Below are 23026 nucleotides of genomic sequence, written 5' to 3'. Positions count from 1 at the left end.
ACGGTGCCCTGCCATTGATGTGGGACGGTCAAGCTGTTACCAAGTTGTGGAGAAGGAGATGTTCCTTAAGCAGTCTGTCATGGTGAGGGACAGACCCCTCAGTAGAAACACTGACAAGAAAAGAAAAGGTTTTACATGATTCTGTGTCCTGGTGGCTTGAAGCCACAAAGGAGGAGATTCATTAAACACTAGAGTTAAAAAAGAAAGAGAGAGGGGGGAGGGGGGAGGGAATAATTTTAATATGAAAGTTGGCATAATTTTGCCCATTTTTTGGATAAAGAAACATGTAAGTCAGCTTTGTATCCTGTAACAAAATACTTGAAGCAACCGAGCCTCTCAAGAGAAAAGGATTGATTGAATTGGAGGTTCTTAAAGTTCCAGACCAAGATCAGGTGGCCCCTTTGAGGGAAGCCATCATGGCAGGAGCCTGTGGTAGCTCAAAACTGTTTATATCACAGGCCAGGAAGCAATAAGGAAGAGGAAAAGACAGGGGTTCTATGTGCCTAAGGACCTTCCTTCTGAAGGCCCACTGCTTCTCCCACCGTAGGGACCAAGCCTTCACAAGAGCTTAAGAGAACAGCTATGTTGAAACCGAAATGCCAACATTACACAGGTAACAAATGGCAGAGCCAAGAATGAACCTCAGCCCCACAGAGGCCAGAGTCTGACATCAGACATCTTACTCAATCATTCTCTACCTTATTTTGCAACAGTCTCTTACTGACAGTGGGGTTTAATCAATGTAGGTAGACCAGTTGGCCAGCAAGCCCCAGGGACCCTCCTGTCTCTACCTCTGAGTCCTGAAATTACAGGTGTGTGCAGACACACTCAGTGTTTTACATGATTGCAAACACTTTACCAACTAAGTCATCACAGGCCCGGAACACCTTCTTCTGATGCTGACCCAACCCCTAGCATACCTAGCCATCCTGTACTAACACCAGGAATCCACACTGTTGTTTCCAGCCCAGCTGGCTTTAGACAATGCAGTCATTTGATCAGCTACAGTGCGACCTGAGGGGCTTGGTTTGGCTCCAACCATTTTAAAAATTTCGATATAAAGCCATAAGCAGGCCAGAGTCATTCTCCCTAGGACTCGCTGGGAAACTGAAAGCCTTGAAATGGAAGGTATGCATTCTGTACATTAACCCTGAGTGAGCAGCTCAGGGCCCACACTGCTCTCATCCTTGTGACGGCCTAAGCCTGCTTCCTTAAGAATGTGCATGAAAATAGCATTTAAAGTACTAAATGTTAATCCCCAGTGTAGTTGTAAATTATTCAAAGCCAGAGTAATAATCCTTTAAATAGAATCATAGGTCTGCCTCTGCCGTCATGCCCATATCTTTAAAAACCAAGGACCAGCATCTCTACCAGCTGGACTTTTCAAAAAGTAATTTCTACTAAAATATAAGTATAAATATAAATATAAGTATTATTTTATAGTTAGTCCAGCTACCTGTGGCAACTGGGAGAAAAGGGTGGTACTAGACACCACCATAAAACTCAGAGTCTCTGAAACTCATTTCAAGCCAGGCTCAGGAGCCAACACCTGCCATCCCACCATTTGGGAGGTAGAGTCAGGAGGAGCCAGAGTTCAAGGTTATCTCAGTCTACAAAGGGAATTTGAGGTCAGCCTGAGCTATGTGAGACAGACTCTGGTTAAAAAATAATAATAAAATAAAAATAAAAATAAATAAGTAAAGGCTAAAGATGAGGTCACGCCAGTAAATGACTTAGTATACAAATATGAAGACCTGGGTTTGAATCCCCAGCACCCACGTAAAACAAGGCAGAGATAGGAAAATGTGCTGGCCAAGTAGCCTTGTCAAACTGATATGCTCCAGGTTCCATGAGATTTCTGTGTCAGAGATAAAGATGAAGAGTAATAGACACACCTAACATTGACATATGACCTCCACATACGTTCATATCCACATGCACCTATAGACATGTGCACACATATGCACACATACACACATGCATGCACAAGTAACAAAACTCTATAAACAATAAATATAACTAATTTTCGCTGTTGCATTAGCCCAGCCCAGGGCTCAGACATGCCCATGAGCCAGAGTCACCCATGGTGTGACTCATTCCTCTGCCCTATGCTTCCTCACCTGCAGCTGTGCAGTGCATTGCCAGCTTAACTGCATGACAGCTTGCCTGCGGGACTGTCGTGAGGTTTTGTAAAATAACCCCGCTGAAGCACTAGGCCTAGTGTTGAGCAGGCAGTAATGTGTAAGTGGAATTTAAAACGGCCAATTAAAAAAAATCACTCCTGGGAGATTTGCTCCTGCAAAAGGAAGCTCTGGCCCTGTGGAGTCAGCCTCCTCAGCAGTCAGAGTGGGCCTGGGCAGCCTGGCAGAACAGAGAGGGAACTATAGACTTCTCTTGGCTGGGGCAAGTGTTCCAGGACCCCAGCAGATACCCCAGCAGAATGCCCAAGTCTGAGTAGGATCCTAGAACCATAAACACTACAAATAAATGAAATGGCAAAGCATCTGCTTATAAGCTGCACATCTGCGCACACACACACACACACACACACACACACACACACCTCTAGATGGCTTACAATCCCTAACAGAACATAAATGCATGTTAAGTGTTGTAACACTGTATTGCTTAAGGATTCTTAACAAAAAGTTTGCATGTGTTCAGTGCAATTCCTTTTTTACTAAACATTTCTGTTCATAGAATCCAGGGATGCGGAGCCCATGGACCAACCGTAAATCTGAAGAAGACAGGTTTGGGCCTGCCCTTACTGTCGAGTGGCCTCCTGAAGCACGCAGTGTAAGCTTCCTTGCTATACTGTTCCCTGCTTGTCCCCAGGCTCCACGCTCACAACGCCCATCCTCCCTCCCTCTATTCCTGAGATGACCCTCAGGCCTGGTGGTACAGTGATACAGCTATGACTTGGATAAACTCTCATGGATCTACTAAGACTGAACCTACCTGGGGCTATGGTCCCTTATCTGGGCAGAGATGCAGGAGACAGATCTGGGCTAGAATGAGCTTTGGAATCAAAATCAGCGAGGCTCCAACAAGGAGACTGTGTCTTCTTCTGGGTCCCTGTTTTCCGAGGAAACCCTCAGTCTTAGCAGCAAGCCTGCTACACCAGGGGAAACCTACTGGGCCCCTCAGAGGTGGTGGGTACAGTGGTATCAGACGTCAGGGGTAAGGAACAGCCCAGTGGTGTTCAGCCCAGCCCTTGTTACTTGCTTAAAGCCTGTGGCTGTGTAAGACTTTGAAGTTCATGAGGAATCTCCCATTCCTCCCTAGTTCCTCCAGATTACATGCCCACCCTCCTCTGAGCTCCACACCACAGTCTCCCACTGCACTTGGATCTCCTGGTCCCACTTTGGAATCAGAGACTCCAGAGGTCTTCACTCCCCTGCCCAGCGAACAGGGTCTGGACCAGGTGGGAGTGTGGTTTTTGGGGTCAGAGCCTCAAGGTTCTCATCTCACCCCGGCTGAACCCAAGCCATCACCATACACCTCCAGTTTAACTCTGGGCTCTTTGAAGGCTGGGAGGGTGGGATGTAAGGCAGAAAAATGTCCAACAAAGCCAAGTCAGAGTGGGTTGGGGGAGGTTCCTGCAGAGCCTCTCCTCATCACCATCCTCCCTGTCTGGGCTCCCTACATAGCACCCCTGAGGCTGCATGGTAGTCCTGGATTATCAGAACCAGGCTCCCCTCTTTCCAGCTCTTGTGGGTACCTCACACACGAGCCACTTCTAACAGCTCCTGGCATATTCAATGATCACACCACAACATTTTACACTCAGTGGCTCTCTTGTTCCTTTTTAGGTGTGAATTTTCTTTTCCTAACAACACTTTCAAATCTTTTAGGAACAAGCCCATCTTACTTAAATTTAAAAAAAAAAAAAGCCTCACAACAACTGGTAGGGTGTCAGAGAGCTAAAAGTACTCAATAAATCAGAGGACAATGCATGTGTTCTAGGTGGGCTGTCAGCCAGCAAAACCTTGCACATCAAAGCTCGAGACTAGCTGAAGAATGAATGAATGGATGAATGAATGAACACCCCTCTGTCTCCTACCTCATTACCACATTACTCTTATTCACCAGCGTGATTTTCTGGAAAAAAAAAAAAAGCCAGAAGGAGACAAAAATATAACAAAGTGAGTTGACTTCACTTGGTAGAAAGAGCTTCACTTCCCCTGGAGACTCCTGGCTCTTTGTCCTCTCCTCTGCTGGCAGGGAGCGGTGCACACGTTTGGAAGACACATCCCAAACACCCAAGCTCTGAGACTTTCACTTGCATCTCTTTTCACACACCCCTGCTTCCCCAGTAGCTGTAAAGCAAGCCACGGGATGGCAGATTTTAATACAAAACCCTGAAGCACACATTTAAACCGCTGGTGCTCAGAGAGGCAAATCTTGCACCGTACTTTAAGCGCTTTTAGCTGCGAGCTGCACCCTGCAGAAGTAGATTCTGTTTACTAATGGCAGCAATTAAGGCAAAGTTGTAGGCTTCAAAAAAGTTACTGCTTACTCTAGCAGATACTCTAGTCAATTTTCCTGCCACACATAAGTTTCACTCTAGCTTTAGTCTGCTGAACGTGGCATAGCCCCAGAGGCCTCCCCCCCCCCTTCCTGGTCACATCTGAAACCCTGCTTGGCAGTGATCTCTGAAACTCTAGTTAATATCTGAAATGACTGGCACAGGTAATTGTCACACATTATCTCTTCTGTCTCATTTGCAAAGGGGGGCAGCGTGGCAGCCGGTACTGCAATTGAGTGCACTTGTTTGCATAAAGCATTAGCACACTCAGGAGATGAGTGTCGTCTCAATGAAAGCTCATCATTGTGAGATATACCACGTTCTAATGCACATTATGGTGTTAGGTGAAACACAACATGGCTGTATTAGGCCATGATCACTGACGGAAAAAGAGACCAAAAAAAAACCCATAATCTTTGCCTTCCCACTTCTGGTTGCTCTGGAGTTTGCTCTCTGGGTGTTTATAGAATTGACTGTCCTGTCATGTGCAGCTTCCAAGACAGGTCCTACAGTGACATCCTCTTCCTGGACACAATCATCCTACTTCCAGGGGTAGATCACAAAATGCATCGAGATCTCTCCCTCCCTCACTTGGATCTTTCTGGTAGAATCAAAGAGCCATGCCATGAAGAAGGGGCAATCGCTTCTCGACCTTTTGGCTAAGATTAAGTGAAGAAGGGGCAGTGGCTTCTCAATGAGCCACATCTTGAAGAATGGACAATGGCATCTTGGCCTACACCTGAGAAGAGGCCACCATGGAGGCAAATCCCATCCTAGGCAAGATGTCAGATGCCTAAGGCTGGCTAATATCTATGACCTCAGGAGTGGACCTGTGCTGGAAGCTCCCAAGGGAGTGGCTCCAGATCCTTGACAGAAACTGACACCATGAGTGTTTACTGTGGCACACAACTGGGTTGCAGTGTAACTTACTGCACAGCAACTGTTTCTAATGTATGTCCCTTTGGTAAACCTTGATTGACAACATGCTACAGTTTGCAGTCCATGCAAGCAGGCTAGGATACTTACTCAAAAACATAGAAAGTATACCCAGGCACAGGCCTGTAATTCTAGTTACTTGGGAGGCTGAGGCAGGAGGATTAAAGGAGCTACATTGTTGGGTAGTGGGCATGGGGGAATAAAGGGAGTGGGAGAAAACCCGCATCTTGCCAGAGTTCCAGTGCTCTGGGCAGGCGGACATGGGAGAACTGCTTTCCACGTGGCCCCGGGTGGTGTCTGGCTGTGGGAAGCCACTGAACCCCAGCTCGGTGGGGGGTGGACAAGGGGCAGTCCTAGGTACCAGGTTCTCAATCCCGAGCATCCCAGACACCACAGGACACCACAGAAGAGCTGAGAACAAATGGGGGCTCTGGGGGGCAGCTCAGTCATCCCCAGGGCCAAAGGGAGGAGAGGGCAGGGGGAGAGGGGGCACTGGGTGGTTCCCATTCAGGCAAGAGTCCTTGGTCCAGTCCGTGGCTGGAGCGCAGGAAGGCCTTCTGGCAGGAGGTTAGATGTGGCTCATTAGGGGAAAGCCCATCCCATCATTTAAGTATGGCAGGCCTTGATGAGCAGAGACAGTCTATGGTTTTAGAGCTTTATTGTAGAAAGGCAGGGAGAAAGAGAGAAGGTAAAAGAAATAGAGAGGCTGGCCATGGCCATGTGGAGAGAAGGGGAAAGGGAGGGAGAGGAGGAGGGCTAGAGATGAGAGTAGGAAAGGTGAGAGCTTAAAAGCATGAGGAGGGGCCAAGCAGCCCCCCCCTTTTTTTTTATTATTATTTTCTTTATTTACATTTCAAATGTTATCCCGAAAGTTTCCCATACCCCTCCCCCCACCTCTGTTCCCCTACCCACCCACTCCCACTACTTGGCCCAGGCCTTGCCTTGTGCTAGGTCATATAGAGTTTGGAAGACCAAGGAGCCTCTATTCTCACTGATGGCCGATTAGGCCATCTTCTGCTACATATGCAGCTAGAAACACACACCCAGGGGGTACTGGTTAGTTCCTGTTGTTGTTCCACCTACAGCAAGCAGCCCCTTTTATAGTGGGCTGGATTATCTTGCTGTTGCCAGGTAACTATGGTGAGGAGCATACCTGGCTATAGTCAGGTAACTGTGGGGGTGGAGTCTCGCCAGAATGCCAGGAGCATGTGACACTGTCTGCATGACTGATAGTCACACACCTCTCCTGCGAGGGGCCGTGGGGGTGGTAACTCTGACAGGAGCCAGGGGTCCAGGAGACATGATGGAATACCTTCCGTCCCATGTAGGTTTGAATAACCACCCATCGAGTCCCTGGAGTTTCAGACCTTTGCTTGACGGGAGAGCAGGCTGTCTGTGCACAGCCCACTGCCCCACACTACATAATGAGTTTGTGGCAGGCACTGCAACCTACAACGAGCCTGTTTCAAGATAAAAATCACAAAAGGACTGGAGATGAGGCTCAGGGGTAGGATACTAGGCCCAGGGTTCCATCCTTCCAGGACGGCGCACACAAAACCCACATCTCACATCCACACAAAGGCAAAGGAAAGACATGCAAACAGAATTCTAACTTCCAAAGTGTCTCCTGTTTCCCTCAGGAGTACAGAGACTGGCCCCAAGCTTTCGGTGTGCCACAGCATCCACTGTTGGTCATCTATCCTTGGCCACTGTCCCATCTCTACACTCGTGCCTGAAGACTAGGGCTTTGGCACAGGTAAATTCTGCATGGGGAAAGTCTGTATTTTCTTTCCACTTCTCCTTTTGGAAAAATGTTCCTCAGAAAATGTCTTAGCTCACTAAGTCAGGGGAGGAGAGGAGCCTCCAGGGCCTGTTCTATTCAGTACAGGTGGGGGGCACCAATGTGGGGGGAGTGTGAGCACACATGGGTATTTGTGTCTCTGGAGAAGAAACACAGCAGGCATGAGGGAGGGGGAAGAAGGGTAAAGGTCAAAGGCCCCATGAGGTGATTCTTCCCTTCGCCCCCCGTTGCCCCATCTCTGCTACCGTAAGTAACTACCAATCCTACATGACAGGCAAGACACATGCATTGGAGAAGTGATATCAATGAGGGGAGATGACTTTACGTTACACTCTTATGTCCTGGAATGAAGATGGCCTAGCAACTCTAAAGCCCAGAGAGTGTGAGCCCATGCAGGAGCTATGGCATTTCACAGAGCTGTAATATAGAGGAGGGGGGGGCCATCGAGGTTCCCAGGGGCATCCTGCATAGATGAAATGATGAATGGGAGGAAGGATGGGATGGGGGAGGAACAGGAGGAGGGAACAGGTGAGGGAAGCAGAGAAACAGATACGAGGTCCTTAGGGGCCGGCAACAGCCTCCTCTTCATCTTTGCATGTTCAAGCTTATCCATGGTAGAAGTATTTTTAAGCATTTATGGTATAAATGAATGAGTGAATAAACAATACATGAATGAATAAACAGATCAATTAGTTTGCACATAGTAATCTTACGTTAGCAACTATCCACTCAGGCTGTGGGGAGTCTGAAGTGTGCGGCTTCATGTCATGAACTCACTACACATTTTGTCATTACGTCGTATCTATTAACTTACGCATTGCCCATAATGCAATGCTTTACAGTTTACAAAAGACATAATCTCTCCTCCTGACCCAACAGATAAACCTTTGCATTCTGTTTTCATTTCCTGCCATCTATCTAGGGGCCCTGAATGGGGCGTGCTGCAGAATGGGTGTCAGAAACAAATGCACGCATTGGTCTCCAGGAAAGCAGAGCTCAGAGGCTACAAAAGACCTCGCTTGTGGGATTAATGCGTTGTAACCTCCTTCCAACCTTGCTCCAGGATTCTGGAACCAAACAGGCCACTCAGTTCTGAGTATCTGAACTACTCGGTCACCATTGGTTTGAGCCTTCTTCCACATCAGCCACAAAGACTACAGCAGTTCTGCTGGGCTGCATGCAGCGCTTCATGGGGCACTAGCTGTTGCAGATTAACACAAGCTGGCTGCCTTTCTTCCTAATCACATGGAGAATTCCAATAGAAAGGAGATCATCCGACAGCAGCTGTCAACTCCGGCGCTGTCCTGGAAATTACCACCTTGACAGACCTTGAAATCCTCCTGCATCCCAGCTCCCAGTGCTGAGCCCATTTGAATTTATGAATTATTTGCAGAGATAATGAAAGCTATCAGAATTCTTTTCAACTACATTTGAAATGAAATTAACCAGCAAGAAGATCATTAGGCAAAGATTCTCACATCCCTAAAATAGCAGACTGACGCCCTTTCTCTTACCCAGGTGTCCAGTTAGACTTTCCCTTCTCACTGGAGTCTCAGAAAGACAGCAAACTGGAGGAGCCAGCCCATTAGATGTGTATACATGCTTATGAGTATACACACATGTACATGTCTGAGCATGCATGTATATGCATGCACATGTGTATACATGTATATGTGTACTTGTGTATGTTTATATATGTACATATATGCATGATTATATGCATATGAATGTATATGTGTTTGTGTGCACATGCATGTATATACACATACTTGTTTCATGGATACATGTGTGTGCATATGCATATATATTTCATTGGTTTCCTGGATACATGTGTGTGCATATGCCTGTATATTTCATTGGTTTCTATTTTTAATCATTGTGACAAAATATCTCACAACTTAAGGGAAACTCAAACCTATTTTGGCCCAGAGGTTGAGTGGAAATTTAGTTTATCATGGCAGAAAGGCCTGGCGGCAGGAGCCAATAAGCCCATGGTGACTCATGGCAGAGATCCTCAGAGGCAGCTCACAAGGGAAGCAGAAACAACCAGTCAGAGTGGGTGTAACCATCAAAGTCCCACCCCTAAGTGACTGCCTCTACCAGCCACATCCCACCTCCAAAAGGTCCCATGGCCTCTCAGACAAACTAGAATCAGCAGGGGAGTAGTTACTTAAACATATGTGCCTGTGGGGACACTTCAAATGTGAATCAAAACAGCGAGCGAGCGAGCGAGCGAGAGAGAGAGAGAGAGAGAGAGAGAGAGAGAGAGAGAGAGAGAGAGAGTGTGTGTGTGTGTGTGTGTGTGTGTGAAGACTTCATTCTCGATGTGGGGAGGGTAAAGGGGCTAAAATTTCACTTTTTATTCCAGGCTGGCTTGGAACTTACTGTGTAGCTTAGGCTGACCCGAAACTCATGGCAATCCTCATGCCTCAGGTTCCCTTGTGCTGGGGTTTCATGCATGAACCTCCGTGCTCAGCTAAGAAGCGGTTTGCTCAAGTCTAAGGGGATGGTATGTAATATCTTCCTGCTCAGTCTCCCTTTCAACATCTACTACCGATGGTGACAATCTGCAAACATGAAAAGCTATTATGGCACTGGGGTTACTGCTTGTCTTCCCCTTTCTTTCCATTTACATATAGAAAGTGATCTATAGTTATGATTCCAGCCTTCTTCTCAAAACACTCCCCTACCTTCTAAACATCTCAGTAATCATATGACATTCAAATCCAATGTGTCTGTGGCAGGAACTGCTACACAGTCACCAACTCCACCTGGACTACATTTCCCAGCCCGCTGTGTGGGTGACCATGGTCACACAACTGAATTCTGAGAGAGAAAGAGATGGGGGGGAGATGGAGAGGGAAAAAGAAGAAGTGGGAGAGACAGGGGAAGGGAGAGATGGAGAGAGAAGGAGGGAGGGAAGGAGAGAGAGAGATGAAGTACCATGTCTATGCTTAGCTCATCCAAACCCTGCCCTAGGATTTGCTAACTCTGCTCCTTCCTGTTGCTGAACTAAGAGAATTCAGCAGACCTTGGGACAGAGGCTATGAGAAGGGAGGAGCCTGGGCCTCTGCTTGACTGGAAACTCACACTTTTTGGGGTTTGCCTGGTACCGTGCTTGGCCGCCATGGCCTCAAGGAAGGCTGATCCAACCCTGGATCTATTTTCTGGTTTCTATGTTGAGACTGAGGAGGCCAGTCTTACACCATTGGGTACATGAGAGGGGATCACTGCTTATACATAGGAGCTCCCAGGAGGATAGGGAAGACCCTCAGGCAGGCATAAAGATGGCTCAGAAGGCAAGATGATGATGGAGTCTGCTCTTCTTGTGCTTAGTGGGTAGAGCCAGGCACAGACGGATTCCCACAAACAACGAGAAGTTCTGTTGTTTGAACTTCTAGATGGTATAGGAGCAAAGAGAGAGAAGGTAGCAAGAGCAATGGAGCTGGAAAGCTGTCAGTCATCAAACACGGAGTCTAATTCTCTTACTCTAAAGCTAGGACATCCATATTTAGCATCAGAACCGAGTCCATTATTTTCCCCTAAGCCAGTGGTTCTCAACCTTCCTAATGCTGTGACCCTTTAATACAGTTCAAGTTGTGGTGTCCGCACCATAACATTATTTTCATTGCTACTTTATAACCGAGATTTTGCTAGTGTTGTGAATCATAATGTACATATCTGTGCTTTCCTATGGCCTTAGGTAGCCCCTGTGAAAGGGTTGTTTGACCTCTGAAGAAGTCACAACCTACTGGTTGAAAGTCACGGCCCTAAACAATTTATCTTTCTCAATAAATAGCCCCCACATGGCCACTAGTGGGTTCCCCAGGCCCCAAACCCATGGACATATATGAGTAGCGCTAATTGAAGTCAGGGTGTGTTCTAGTTTGCTTTCTGTAGCAATGATATATACAAGTCCATGACCAAAAGCAACTTAGGGAGGAAAGTGTTTATTTAGTCTTACAATTGCCAGGTCACAATCCATCACCAAGGGAAGGCAGGGCAGGAACTGAAGGAAGAATCCAGGAGACACGGATAGCAGACACCATGGAGAAAGCTGCTTGCTGGTTAGCTTCCCTCAGTTACCTCTCATATATAACCCAGACCTACGTGCCTAGGAATGGCACCAGCCGCAGTAGGGACTTCCTACATCAATTAGCAATTCAGAAAATGCCTCAAAGACAAGGGCACACGCCAACCTTCAGTTGAGGTACCCTCTGCCCAAGCTGCTTTAGCTCTGTGTTAAATTACCTCCTGACCTATGACTGGATTATTGATAACCAAAAACAGGTGGCTCTGAAGTTGGGAGGGAGAAGGGTGATAGGCTGAAGGGGGAGCTATAGGGAGGCAGTGGTGGGTGGGTATGATCAAAAGATAACTGTATAAACATGCATTTTCAAAAACTAAAAAATAATTTAAAAAAAAAAGAAAGAAATAGCTCCCAAATCCACAAAACATTCCTTTCAGTCAAGATTCACAGTTTCTATCTTAAAATTGTCCTTTCTATCCCTACTTCCCCGGGTCAGATAAACACCCCAGGAGCCACAGGCTCAATTGCAAAGCCTCCTCCCTGCTGTTGAATCCTGGACACAAGTCTATCTGTTACTAGCTTGTCATCTAGGAGAGTAAGTTAGGTCTTTGCCATTTCAGTTCCTCATTTGTTAAGTATGGGATAAGGACAGTGCGTATCCCATGGAGTGACAGTTGAGGAGATGACGAAGTTCAGAGTATGTTCAGCTTGCTGCACACTAAGTGTTCTGTAAGTGCTCGACCTATACACGCACCTTTGTAATGAGTCTCTGACACAGCCTCTGCTATACTGATGACTGTTTCCCAACCTGGCAGCCACTCTGGAGCCTGAGTAGATTTTTGGATAGGCTTTTAGACATCTAGATCTACCATGTTTCTGTCCTTTTTCCAATGTTTTAGTCATAGGACATCCCGGCCCTCCCTTACACCGACTCTGACATCTCTACGTTGTTCCAACAAATGGCAAGGTACAAGAACCAGCCAAAGATGCAGCAGATCCCAGCCTAGCAGCCATTGAAACACCCAAACACAGCGGCTAGTGCTATCCACACACAAAATAAAATACATGAAATAAAAGCAAATGGTCATTCCTAAATCCAACGATGAGCGATCTTCCTGGCAGAACCAGCCAGAATAAAATAATCTTGACAATGTTTAAAACTCTCTCCCATGATAAGACACGTGAGTTATAAATTTACTCAAGAGTTACTTCTGTGTGATGACCATGGAAACTATAGAATAGGATATGGACCACCGCCCCAAAATAGATCTGATAAGGAATTCCCCGTTGAGCCAGAGGTCAGCAGGCTGAAGAAGCACCCCGTAATAAATCTGTTTGGTCTAGCATCGCTGTAAGAATTTGGGATTACAAAATATGACTCAGGAAATTTGAACCTAGTAAAATTAGTGGCTCCATGTAAAACTCACAGTGGCAGAAGCTATAATTTTAGAAACCTGACTAATCTTCATGAATTTTGCACACAGGATAATTGATCTCAGTGAAAATAATCTTAGGAAACTGATAATGGAAAGATTTGGGACTGCCTTAATGAAGCTATGAATTAAGCCAGCTGAACAGAATCCACCACAGAAATAGCTTTCTCAGTAAAGTCATGGACAAGGCTCTTATTTAAGGACTTATATTTTTAGACATGGGTAAAACACTTACCTGGGAGTAATGTCAAACTACAGTGTCAGGAATATCTGTGTCCCCATTGCCTTACAGACAATTGGATAGTCTACATGCCAAGGATAAACTTTTTATTTTCCTCTGGTCAGTCTTCGCAGCCTTTCCCTCTAATAATGGATTTAGTTTATTAGTTATATATTTAATGTATTGATCTAGAAGCCTTTGGACTTAGGTGTGTCACCTGAGCCTCTGCTGTACTGTGACTGTCTGCCAACCCAGCTGCCTTCCTAAAGCAAGAGTAGACTTGACCATACAGGTCTACTGGGTTTCTGCCATCTTCTAATGTTTCAGTCACACTGGGACATTCCAGCCCCCCACCCCCTGCCTTATCCTGACTCTGACATCTCTACTTTGTTCCAACAACAACAACAAAATGAGTATAAAAATTATGCATTAATTTTTCTTTTCAGTGCTGGCGATGAAGCCAGAGCTTTGCCAGGCAAGCCAAGCTTTCTATGACTGAGCCACATCTCCAGCCCTTAGGTTGATGATTGAAAATCACTGTAGAAAAACTCCTGCTGTGACTACTACATTAATCCCTCATATCTATATTTCATAGCCCACTCTATACATTTATTTCAGGTAAATTCATGTCAACCTTTAAAAACCATTCATTAGTTTCCTCCCCCCCCCCCCACAGTTGAGTGAATTAAGACTCAGAAAGGCTAAGGAATGTGACCAACATCACACAGCCAACAGAAGGAGGAGTCAGGCCCTTCCTACAACAAGAACAGTGCTCATTCAATGATGTAGGAGTTTGTAGATTTCCCGATCAACTACACAGCCCTGGTTGAAAACTAAACATAAAGAAAGTATCTGGTTATGAAGCCAGGGTCCTCTCATCACTCCTGGCCGCCTTTCATCCTGGTGTTAAATCTGAATCCTCGGGGTCTATCCCACCTCTGGCTTCTCTGGAGCACTGCAGGTGGAGAGACATGTTTGAATGAGACCAAGCTGCATCTCATTACACACCTCCAACCTACTCTTTCTCCTCACACCAATTGAACTGATCAGCCAAGCTGACCCATCCCCAGACGCTGAACATGCACAAAGATGGTTAGACAGGAGGCTAAAGTCATTCTCCAGAACGGCTCCTGCCACTCTCTTCCCTTCCGGGATCTCTGCATCAGAAACTGCTACTGTGGGCCGAGTGGGAGCCCCTGAGCTTGTCACAGGAGCCAGCTCTGTGAATGACTCCAGGCCACTTGGTGGGGAATTATGTTACTCCTCAAAAAAAAAAAAAAAATACTGTCTGACCACCAGCCAGACTTCTCTCAGGCCAATAAACAATATCCAAAGGCTCTCCTTGGACCAAGGTTTCCTAAATTCTGTACCTGAAAGATAATGACAGAATTCCCTGTTAGTCACTCTAGGTCTAAATGGCTAGATGTCTGGTCCCTTAGGTCTAAGACTCCATGTTTCAGTGACTGGAAGATTCTAGAAGGTTGCGCTGATGGACCAGTCTTTTCCGTATACCTCTGCTATGTGCTACTGAACCCAGAATGTTCTTGTGTGCAGGGCACAGGTGGCCCTTCCAGAGTTAAAGCATATCCTCTGTGCTGGTCCCTGAAACACTAATGGACACCGAGAATTAACAGCCTCTGCAGGTTCTCAGAGCCACACAAAACTCAGTCCAGTTCTACCTATTGGGCCTCATGAGGACAAAGGTTGGCTTCCAATCCAGACAAACATCTGTCCTCAAATGGCCTCTAACCCCATGGATCCAGAGATGGCCCTCTCTATTGATTCTGCCCTAAACGTGGCAATCTGGCCACCAGGAGCACTGGACGGAGCACTGCTGTCCGGTGTTTGCCTTGCCTGGCATTCTTTATGGTACTCCTGATGCTGGGCTCCACCCATGGAAGTCTCCTTCCATAGCACATGCTAGCCCTTTGCTCTGCTATCCACTCCCAGAAGTTCTGTCTCCAGCCTGTCCCCACTAGCCCTCCACCCTCCTCTTGAGAAAGGTCCTACAAGCTGTCCATCACATTGTCCCTCTCCGTGGTTGTGCTGGGGCCCTGTTGAAGGCCTGGGACAGCTGCTGTGGGTGTGGCCCAGCCCTCCCAGAATTCACCAGCTTTTCTTAATGCTATGCAAAACTTCCAACAGGAAGCAGTTGCTCTGATCTCTTATGGAGAGGAAAGAGGAGTCCAGCATCTATTTCCTGCCCGCTTGGAACCAGTCTCCCAGATGTTTCTCTGCTCAGTCTCATGAAATAGAGATTCCAAGCTCTGGTCAGGTTCCCAGTTCTCAGTGTTCTGAGCGCCAGAGAGCAGCAACTACTACACCACATTCTCAGTGTCTTCTCAAGCACGAAGCTTGAGTTGAACAAGCTCCTCACAGTGAGCCAGTGAAGCAAAGGACCCCGGGGACTCGTTCCAGCCTTTTAATAATGGAGGAGAGGGGACGGACTCTGCGGTACTCTGAGGAAGACAGATGGCACTGTTAAGCGCATGAGCTGTGTGGCTGTCAACACTCCCTACTCAACCTGATCACCACTCCAGCCTACATTAGTCCTCAGACTTTCGAGTATTGCTACTTCCTTTAAGCCCAGTTTTCAGACCTTCTGTTTCCAGTGTCCTATTTCTTCAAGTATGTCTGGGCTTCTGACATTTTTCTCATGCCTCCCTTTTCCTGGCCTGATTTAATGCCTGCTCTGTACTGATTGGCTGTGCTCATATGCAGACAGTGAGTGGGAGAGGTCGAGTGCAAGGCCCAATGATGTCCACTCGGGAGGACCATTCACCTTAGGGTGAGGCTGCACTGAGAGACAGCACTCTCGAGTCACCTTGGCTAAGTATTCCAGACAGTGCCAACATCCCAATGCTGCCATGCCTGAGTCTGGCATGGGTTCACCCTCCTCACCTGTGCCACTGAAAGCTTATGTTGTTTCCAAGTAACCAACCCAGAGCAAGGTGACACGTGTCTTAAATGCAAAATACAATCTGTGCTCTTTTTCTCATAGTTAGACAGGGTTGGTGCCAGGGCTGCTGCAGAGTCTTATGGGTAATTTTTTTGCCCCGGATTTTTGACACAGATGGGCAAGTTCTGCCTCTTAGGGCTTGGTTGTTTTAATACAGTCTTGAAATGTTCCTTAATAACAAGGCTACTCCAGGCATGGGGCTCCGCACACCATCTTTGGGGGATCTGATCTACCTGCTGGGTACCCCCCACTTCTTAGAGAAGTTTTACGGAGCTTAGGGAGTTACCTCAACCTAAGGATCATTTCCCACCTAACTATAGGAAAATAAAATAGCATCCTAAGAGTTGCCCATAAGGGCAGAATTCCCCTCAGTCTTTTGCACTATTCGGCTGTCTTCACTGCAGGATCCAAAGCCACCATCCTAGGCCTGGGCCGACGGCTGAGTCTCATTACTGTTTACTGTGGGCCTGACATTCAACTGGGATCCCGTTTTCTTTCCTTCTCTCGAGCTGGAAGAGACACACATCATCCCACCACAAAGGTGACAAATATTTTGTGATGCATCAAGAATTTCTGAGAGGGACGGGGGATGACTGTTCACACTTCTGGGGATGTTTGAACAGGGACTCAATGCTGGCATTTAAGCCTGTCTGTCTGGCTTCTCAGATAGTCAAATTCCAGAGCACATAATGATGTCTGAGAGTGTCGCGCCTTTGAAGCACAGGCAGGTGTCTTCCCCGAGGCACCCGGGGGTTACGGGATGAAGACTGAATGGAAGCATCTGTGCAAGTGGAGAGAGCGAAGCCCTGGAACCACTTGAGGGAGAGGAAGGCGCAGCGATGGGGTTGATTTTATGCACCAAGTGCAAGACTGGCTATGGTACCTTACAAAGCTCTCTTCCTGCGGGTTTGGACTACCCAGGGAGGTGGAGGTGGACAGCCACCTACTTTGACTGTCCTCCAAGTGGAGCAACTGCCCTGTTGCCCCCTTCAAAAGGGGTTGTTGGCTGGGGTTGTTGGCTGCTCACGCCCCCTGGTGGACAGTTGGGGAAGGGTCAGGACTCTCGCTGGCGTATCCAGCTGCTCACCTGTGTCTTGCAGCCCTAATTGCACTTGGCCCTGGCAAGGAACTAGAGTTAAACTAGCACAGCTGAGAGGAGGTTCCTGGGGGTGGATTGTCTTCCATGGCTGTGGGGAAACCCTCATCCCTGCTAAAGGCTTTCCAGGTGTAGCATTTTGTGAGTTGGGTACCCATACCTGTTACCTATGCTCTTTCTGGAAGCCCAATGAATTCATTGCTTTCCCAGAGTAGCCTTTGCTGAGACCTTAGGCAGAGGGTAGATGCTGTTTACATCTCCCACCAGGGAGGAATTTTAGCAACAATACCCAGTAGAATATGAGTTCTATTCACCCAAGTATTCCAGGAGGAGGCATGGACCCCACATGCATGGGGATGCTGGAGGCCCTGGAAGTGACAGGTTTCAAAAGAACAACAAAAGCCCCAAGTTAGCTTAGGGAAGTGGAGCTAGGGTCTGCGGATCAAAGTGACTTCATGCTTAGCAGAGAAGGTGCTGCTGATCCTACCCCCCCCCCCCGGCCCTGCTCCCTGCAGTGCCAGGCACCTTAAAAGGCTGCCTTCCTTAAGTGGATGCTTTCCTGCTACTGAAGGTGACTTCTGTTTAAAGGCAGGGTCTCACTGTGTAGCCCAGGTGGCCTTGAACTCATGGTTCTCCTACTTGTGACTCAGATACTAAGCAAGTGCCATCACACTTGACCTGCAGGTTAGACATTAAGCATCTCCCCAGGTCCCCAGGGTGGCACCTCCATCATGTGCCATCAGAAGCCCAAAAGCATGGGGCCAACTAATCACATTCGGAAACTTCTACAGCCGGGAGACAAAAGTAACTCGTTCTCTTTATAAGCTGGTACCTGTCTGTCAAATCCACAGAACACCGGGTGACAGCCCCTCAGGACTTCCAGTGAACAACAGTAGCAGTATCGCTCTTGTCACAGTCAGAGTTGATGACAGGCCTGGTCAGGAAGGCAGTGCCACCAGATGCCCAGACCCCCAAAGCCACCAGCCATTACACACCCACTGCTGCGAAGATGCAGCTATAGTTGCCTTGGTTACTGGCTCCCACGCTGTGGTCACACAACTGTGCCAGACCATGGTGTACTAATAAGGGTACCCAGAATGGGGGATCAGGAAGAGGTCCATTTGCCAATTGCTGGGATGTAAACACTTTTCTCCTGGGCAGTCTTCTGGTTCTAGTGACATTGGGGAACAAGAGACTAGAAAGAATGAATAGGATCCCACAGTCACTTGGCATTCATATTTCTACCACAAACATGTCAGCCATATCTTAAAAGGGAACATTAAAAATGCACGTGTTAGGAAGTAGGCTTGTAACTACACATCTCTGCCTTCCACGTAATTTATCTATACTTACATAACTCTGGTTTTAACAATGGCTGCACTTAACAACTGCTAGCGAATTCCCTACAAGTCAGAACAGTTGGTTCCTGTAAGCCCCGATGAGCCACTTCAAATACACAGCTCACTGGAAAAGAAGAAAACATGGTTGCCATATGGTAGCCAAGAGTCCAAGGTCAAGGCCTAGAAAAGCCTCTCCGGGGCATCCAGGGATGCTGGAGAAGAACTGCATGGGGCATGAGAGGTGGCAGGGATGGCCACACAGTGACCAAGGTCTGAAAGCTGTCATTTTGTTGTGGCTGTTTCTGGAGCATAAGCAGCAACTAGAGCTTGGGTCACCGAGGTCTCCTTCCAGTGCTAGCAGAGCTGTGAAGGCTATGTTGAACATTCCCATATGTGCTATCCCATAAGGAAAGAACGTTCCTCTTCTCAAACAGGAAACCTACCTTTCCCCAGAAGTGCCCACCAGGCAGTGTCTAGAAGACTCTCTGCCTTGCTGGGCTCCTTTCTACATCCCAGAGAGAGAGTCCTGTTATAAGAGCAACCTAGAGTCCGTCCCTCCTTACCCATCTCCCATGCTTCACTTTGGGGCTCAACTTTGGAGCAGAAGCAATGGGAAAGATGGCCGGTTTGGCTCTGAGGAACGGGGGAGGTTCTACACAGAGTCACATGCCAGAGCACAGTGTGGATCAGAACAGGCCAAAGCTCCCATTCCCCCATCCCCCAAAAGAAAGGGCTATAGAACGTAGCTGCGTGATAACACAGTGTGAGTACAATTAGTTGTTGTCAAAGCGTTTTGCTGGCTGCATTCATGTCTTACGTGGGAGAATAAAACTGTCATAACGATGACAATTTTATTCAACATTGGTGCAATTACCAAGCCTAAAAATAGGGAGCAAAGGAGGTACTTTTCTTGAGGCTGAGCTGTTACCCCTGTTGCACGGCTGGGACAGTGACTCCCCCACCCCCAGGAAGGGGAGAGGACAGGAAGAAAGCTGAGACTTGGTGAACAGTGCTCTGTGCTCCTATGAGACACGGCTAGGTTTGTTCTCATCCTCGTCCCCAGATGTAATCATCTGGCACAGAGGGCGGGGCAGTGTGGGGAGGACCAGGAATGAGTTTTCCTGGGACAAGATTGTAGAGCCAGGCTCTCTGCTATGAGCTCCCTAGACACAGTTGACTTGTCACAGTCATGGGAGGCGGTATGCACCTCATGTGACAGATGAGAAGTCTGTCAGAAAAGAAGTGCCACATGGTTCTCCAGTCCCAGAATCTCTAGTTGCAGCCAGGCCCCCAGGTTGCTTGCTGTGAGGCCTGTGAGGCCTGCTGCTCAGCCCCTACCCTGTCCACCATCACTCCATTCCCTCTTATTTTTTTCCTTCACATCCCATCACCCTTCCTGCACTGCATGGCTCTTTCCAGAATACAGAAACATCAAGGTCCCAGAAGCAAAATGACTCAGGTTGACAACTTGGCAAGTGTGACTTTGGCTGGGGTCCTTGACCTCTGTAGGGTTTGTATCAAAGCTTTCAACTACCGTTTAAAGATGGTCATAGCGTCATTGTGAGGACTGAATGAGATGTGCATCGGTCGAGGGGTTGGCAGGAAGCTGGGGCATTGGGTAGAGTGTAGAGAGCAGGGCACAGTTCCCTCTCTAGAGTACTCACCGTTACCAGGCACAGCAGACATGAAGTCGCACCATCCTTATAGCGAGCTGGGGCACAGCCTGTCATTCTTCTCTCACCTTAGCAAAGGGAAACGTGACCTTGTGACTGACTCTCCATCATCCAGGTCACATGCAGCACAGTTGCACAGGGCCACAGCAGGGGGACAGGGCCCATACTCCAGGCCAGTACTGGCACATGCTACACCCCTAAAGTACCCTGACCTATGCTCAGTAGATGGGTTCTAACTTGCTCAACAAAACCCCTTCCTTTGGACTCTTGAGGCTCTGGGAACTTTTTTGCCTCTGCCTTGCTCCTTCCTTCCTTAAATGAGCTGCACGACGAAAGAATGTTAGCCAAACAAGCAAAACTGTGGAAATAGGTCCAGCTGCATGGTTTTAAAGCCCCGCCTCGGACCAGCTGTGCCTATCTGGAAGGCGCTCTTCCCATTGACTGTGGCGCCTGGCATACACCTGCACTCTGCCACTAGCCCCATCTTGCTTATTTTTACCACCAGGAAAATGAGCTTCTCCTGGGGAACTGAGGATTTGCTCTAACTCCCACGAGACCACCGGACTTCTTTTCCAATCACAACTGATGGCAAGGGAATGCTTTGAATGACCAGCAGTGCTTAAGGATTTCGAAGGCCTAAGAGAGGAATCTCTCACACACATGCACCTTAAAGAAACCCAGGCCACCACGCACTTCCTTTAGCTAAAGCTCTCTGCTTTAAAATCTTTCCTCATAAAAGTCAAGGCTTTTGGTGGGGACAGAAAAGGCATGTTCTCTTAAAGTCAGCTACCAGGTTCATAGGCAGGTCTTGTAAACACCCCCACACACACACACACACTTTAAAACAGAAAACAAGAGGACCTTGTGGAGGGTTCAGTGTGCTAGGAAAGTGGTCTAGAAAATGTAAAGTCCTGGGACCATTTACTGCTAAGGGATGATGTTAAATTGACCACTCAGGAAGCTGGGACGTGGTACAGACCTCCTTCATAGATTTGAATGTCCCAAGTTCACATGAACAATCTCTGATATTGGTGTCTCCTGTCAAAAGCTACTTTAAGCAGTTTTGGAAGACGGAAGTGTAAAACAGATTCCTGGAGAGAGGAAAGAAGACACCCCTCCCCTTCCTTATATTCTCCATGTCTTTGTTCTTTTCTTGCAAGATGATGATCAAGTTAGCTTTGCACCTGACACTCAGACCCCCACTGTTTGTTGATGTAACTAGCCATCCCTGGGAATGGTACCCAGCTGAGGCTGTGTGGCTTCAACAAGTTACCCTCCATAGTAAGAGCTCTTGCCAAGGGAAAGAAAGCACTCTCCCTGACACACACGTGCCCTGGTTGATACAGCTGACCCCTGACCCGTTGTGGTTGATACAGCTGGCCCCTCAGGAAAGCAGTCTTTTGTTTTTCTTCTTTCTTGTAAGTTTTTTCCTCCTTATTTTGTTTTCTGTAGATTTTTTTTTTTACTTTACTTTTTTTTTAGAAACACTGTTTCTTTTGAAACTGCTTTTCTACCTACTAGTTTGCCAACCATATGGATTCACAAGCAGCCCGGGATGGGTTGAAATGAGATGAGGTGAGCCACTGAAGTTGTTGCTGCATCTTAAACATAGCACACAATGTGTTACACAAACACCATTCAAAAAAACTGAGTCACAGAATTCAGATGGGAACCGGTATATATATAAATAGTGTGTGTGTGCATGTGCATGTGCGTGTGTGTGTGTGTATGTGTGTGTGTAAAATGGTAGAAAACAAGGCAGTTTGGGGAAATAGGTTAAAATCATTGTGCCCAATTTAAGCATCATAAAAACTCTGCCTTGTCAGTATTTACACCTGTCCCGCAACTCCCACCCAAAAAAGGAGCAAAAGTTGAAAATTCTGAATAAGCGATGTCCCCACATTGAACTGAACAGCACAAAGGCTGTAAAGCATCAGTGGAAGTGATAATTGTGTCGTCTCACTTCCTGGTTGTCCATACCCACATACAGAGCAGCTCTGTTTCTGGGCTTCACACTATTTTGAGGGTTTTTTGTTTTGTTTTGTTTTGTTTTGTTTTTAGGCTTTGGCTCATGCCAGCCAGCTGATTGGCATGTAATGACTCATGAATTTTTGGCAGAGTGGCAGAATACATCTTGGAAGGGTGAAGAACTCACACCTGGGACATGTTGCAAACATTTTTAGAAATCAATTTTTCTCCCCTCCCCAGTTCACACTGGACAGGACTTGCTGCCACACCCAGCTCAGGAAGCCACAGCCCAGGCTCCTGAACATAGAGCATAAAAGTGACGTGAGAGATGGCTCAGGGCAGTCCCCACAGCTTTCTGCCTTGCACTGAGCAAAGCATGTGGCCACAGCTCTGGAAAAAAAAAATATGAAAAGAGTCTTGGGTAGCCCGTGGTGTCCCTGTGGGTCTCAGCCATCCCTGAAGATCTGGCCTTGGCCCTGAGCCATTCTGTCCCTTGATCGACACCTTCCAGCGCCAGCGTCCGGCCTCGTTTCTACCGTCTGGATGAGCTCTCCATGTGAAACTTGCACGGTTCTGCTGCTCAGTGAAGTGGATGAAGGAAGTAATAATGGCATCTGCAGAGGCTGAGTGTTTCATCAGCTACAAGCTGGCACCCCGATGCTCAGAGGGGCTGTGAAAGACGAAGGCAGAAACAGACACGCATGGGTACCATGGCCCTGACTGCTGTGTGACTCCCCTTCCTTCCATTCGGTCTCTGCCAGCTGCGTCTCTCTGTCATTCCTGTCTGGTGCTCCTCTAGCCACAGCCGCAGTGGGGTTCCCAGCTTCGGCCTCTCCATCAGCAGGATCTGAGTTAGGAGCTCACTAAGGTGTAAATCATGCTGGGTACAAACAAGAATAGGAAAACAGATGTCAGCAGGAGTCTGTGGCTCTCAAGGCTCCCTTCCAAGTCTGGAGCCTATGGATTCACCTCATTCCTGTCTCTGTGGTCTCCATTTCACCCACAGAGGTCTTGCTACAGCCCACAGTGTGTCTGTTAGGAT

At 47.5% G+C, this 23026-nt stretch overlaps 1 protein-coding gene across 1 annotated transcript in view; it reads right to left on the bottom strand.

Annotated features, from left to right (window-relative positions):
• Positions 1-11212: 11212 nt before the first annotated feature.
• The window catches only part of Cnih3 (cornichon family AMPA receptor auxiliary protein 3), a 119628-nt gene continuing 107814 nt past the window's right edge, over positions 11213-23026 (bottom strand). Inside the window, exon 6 of the mRNA XM_021198459.2 lies at positions 11213-22864. Coding sequence (XP_021054118.1) covers positions 22837-22864 — 28 coding nt within the window. The 3' untranslated portion in view covers positions 11213-22836. The remainder of the gene's footprint in view (positions 22865-23026) is intronic.

Source organism: Mus pahari, chromosome 5 (assembly GCF_900095145.1).
Source record: "Mus pahari chromosome 5, PAHARI_EIJ_v1.1, whole genome shotgun sequence".
NCBI classification, from domain to species: domain Eukaryota; kingdom Metazoa; phylum Chordata; class Mammalia; order Rodentia; family Muridae; genus Mus; species Mus pahari.
This window is presented reverse-complemented; position numbering and strand designations above follow the sequence as displayed.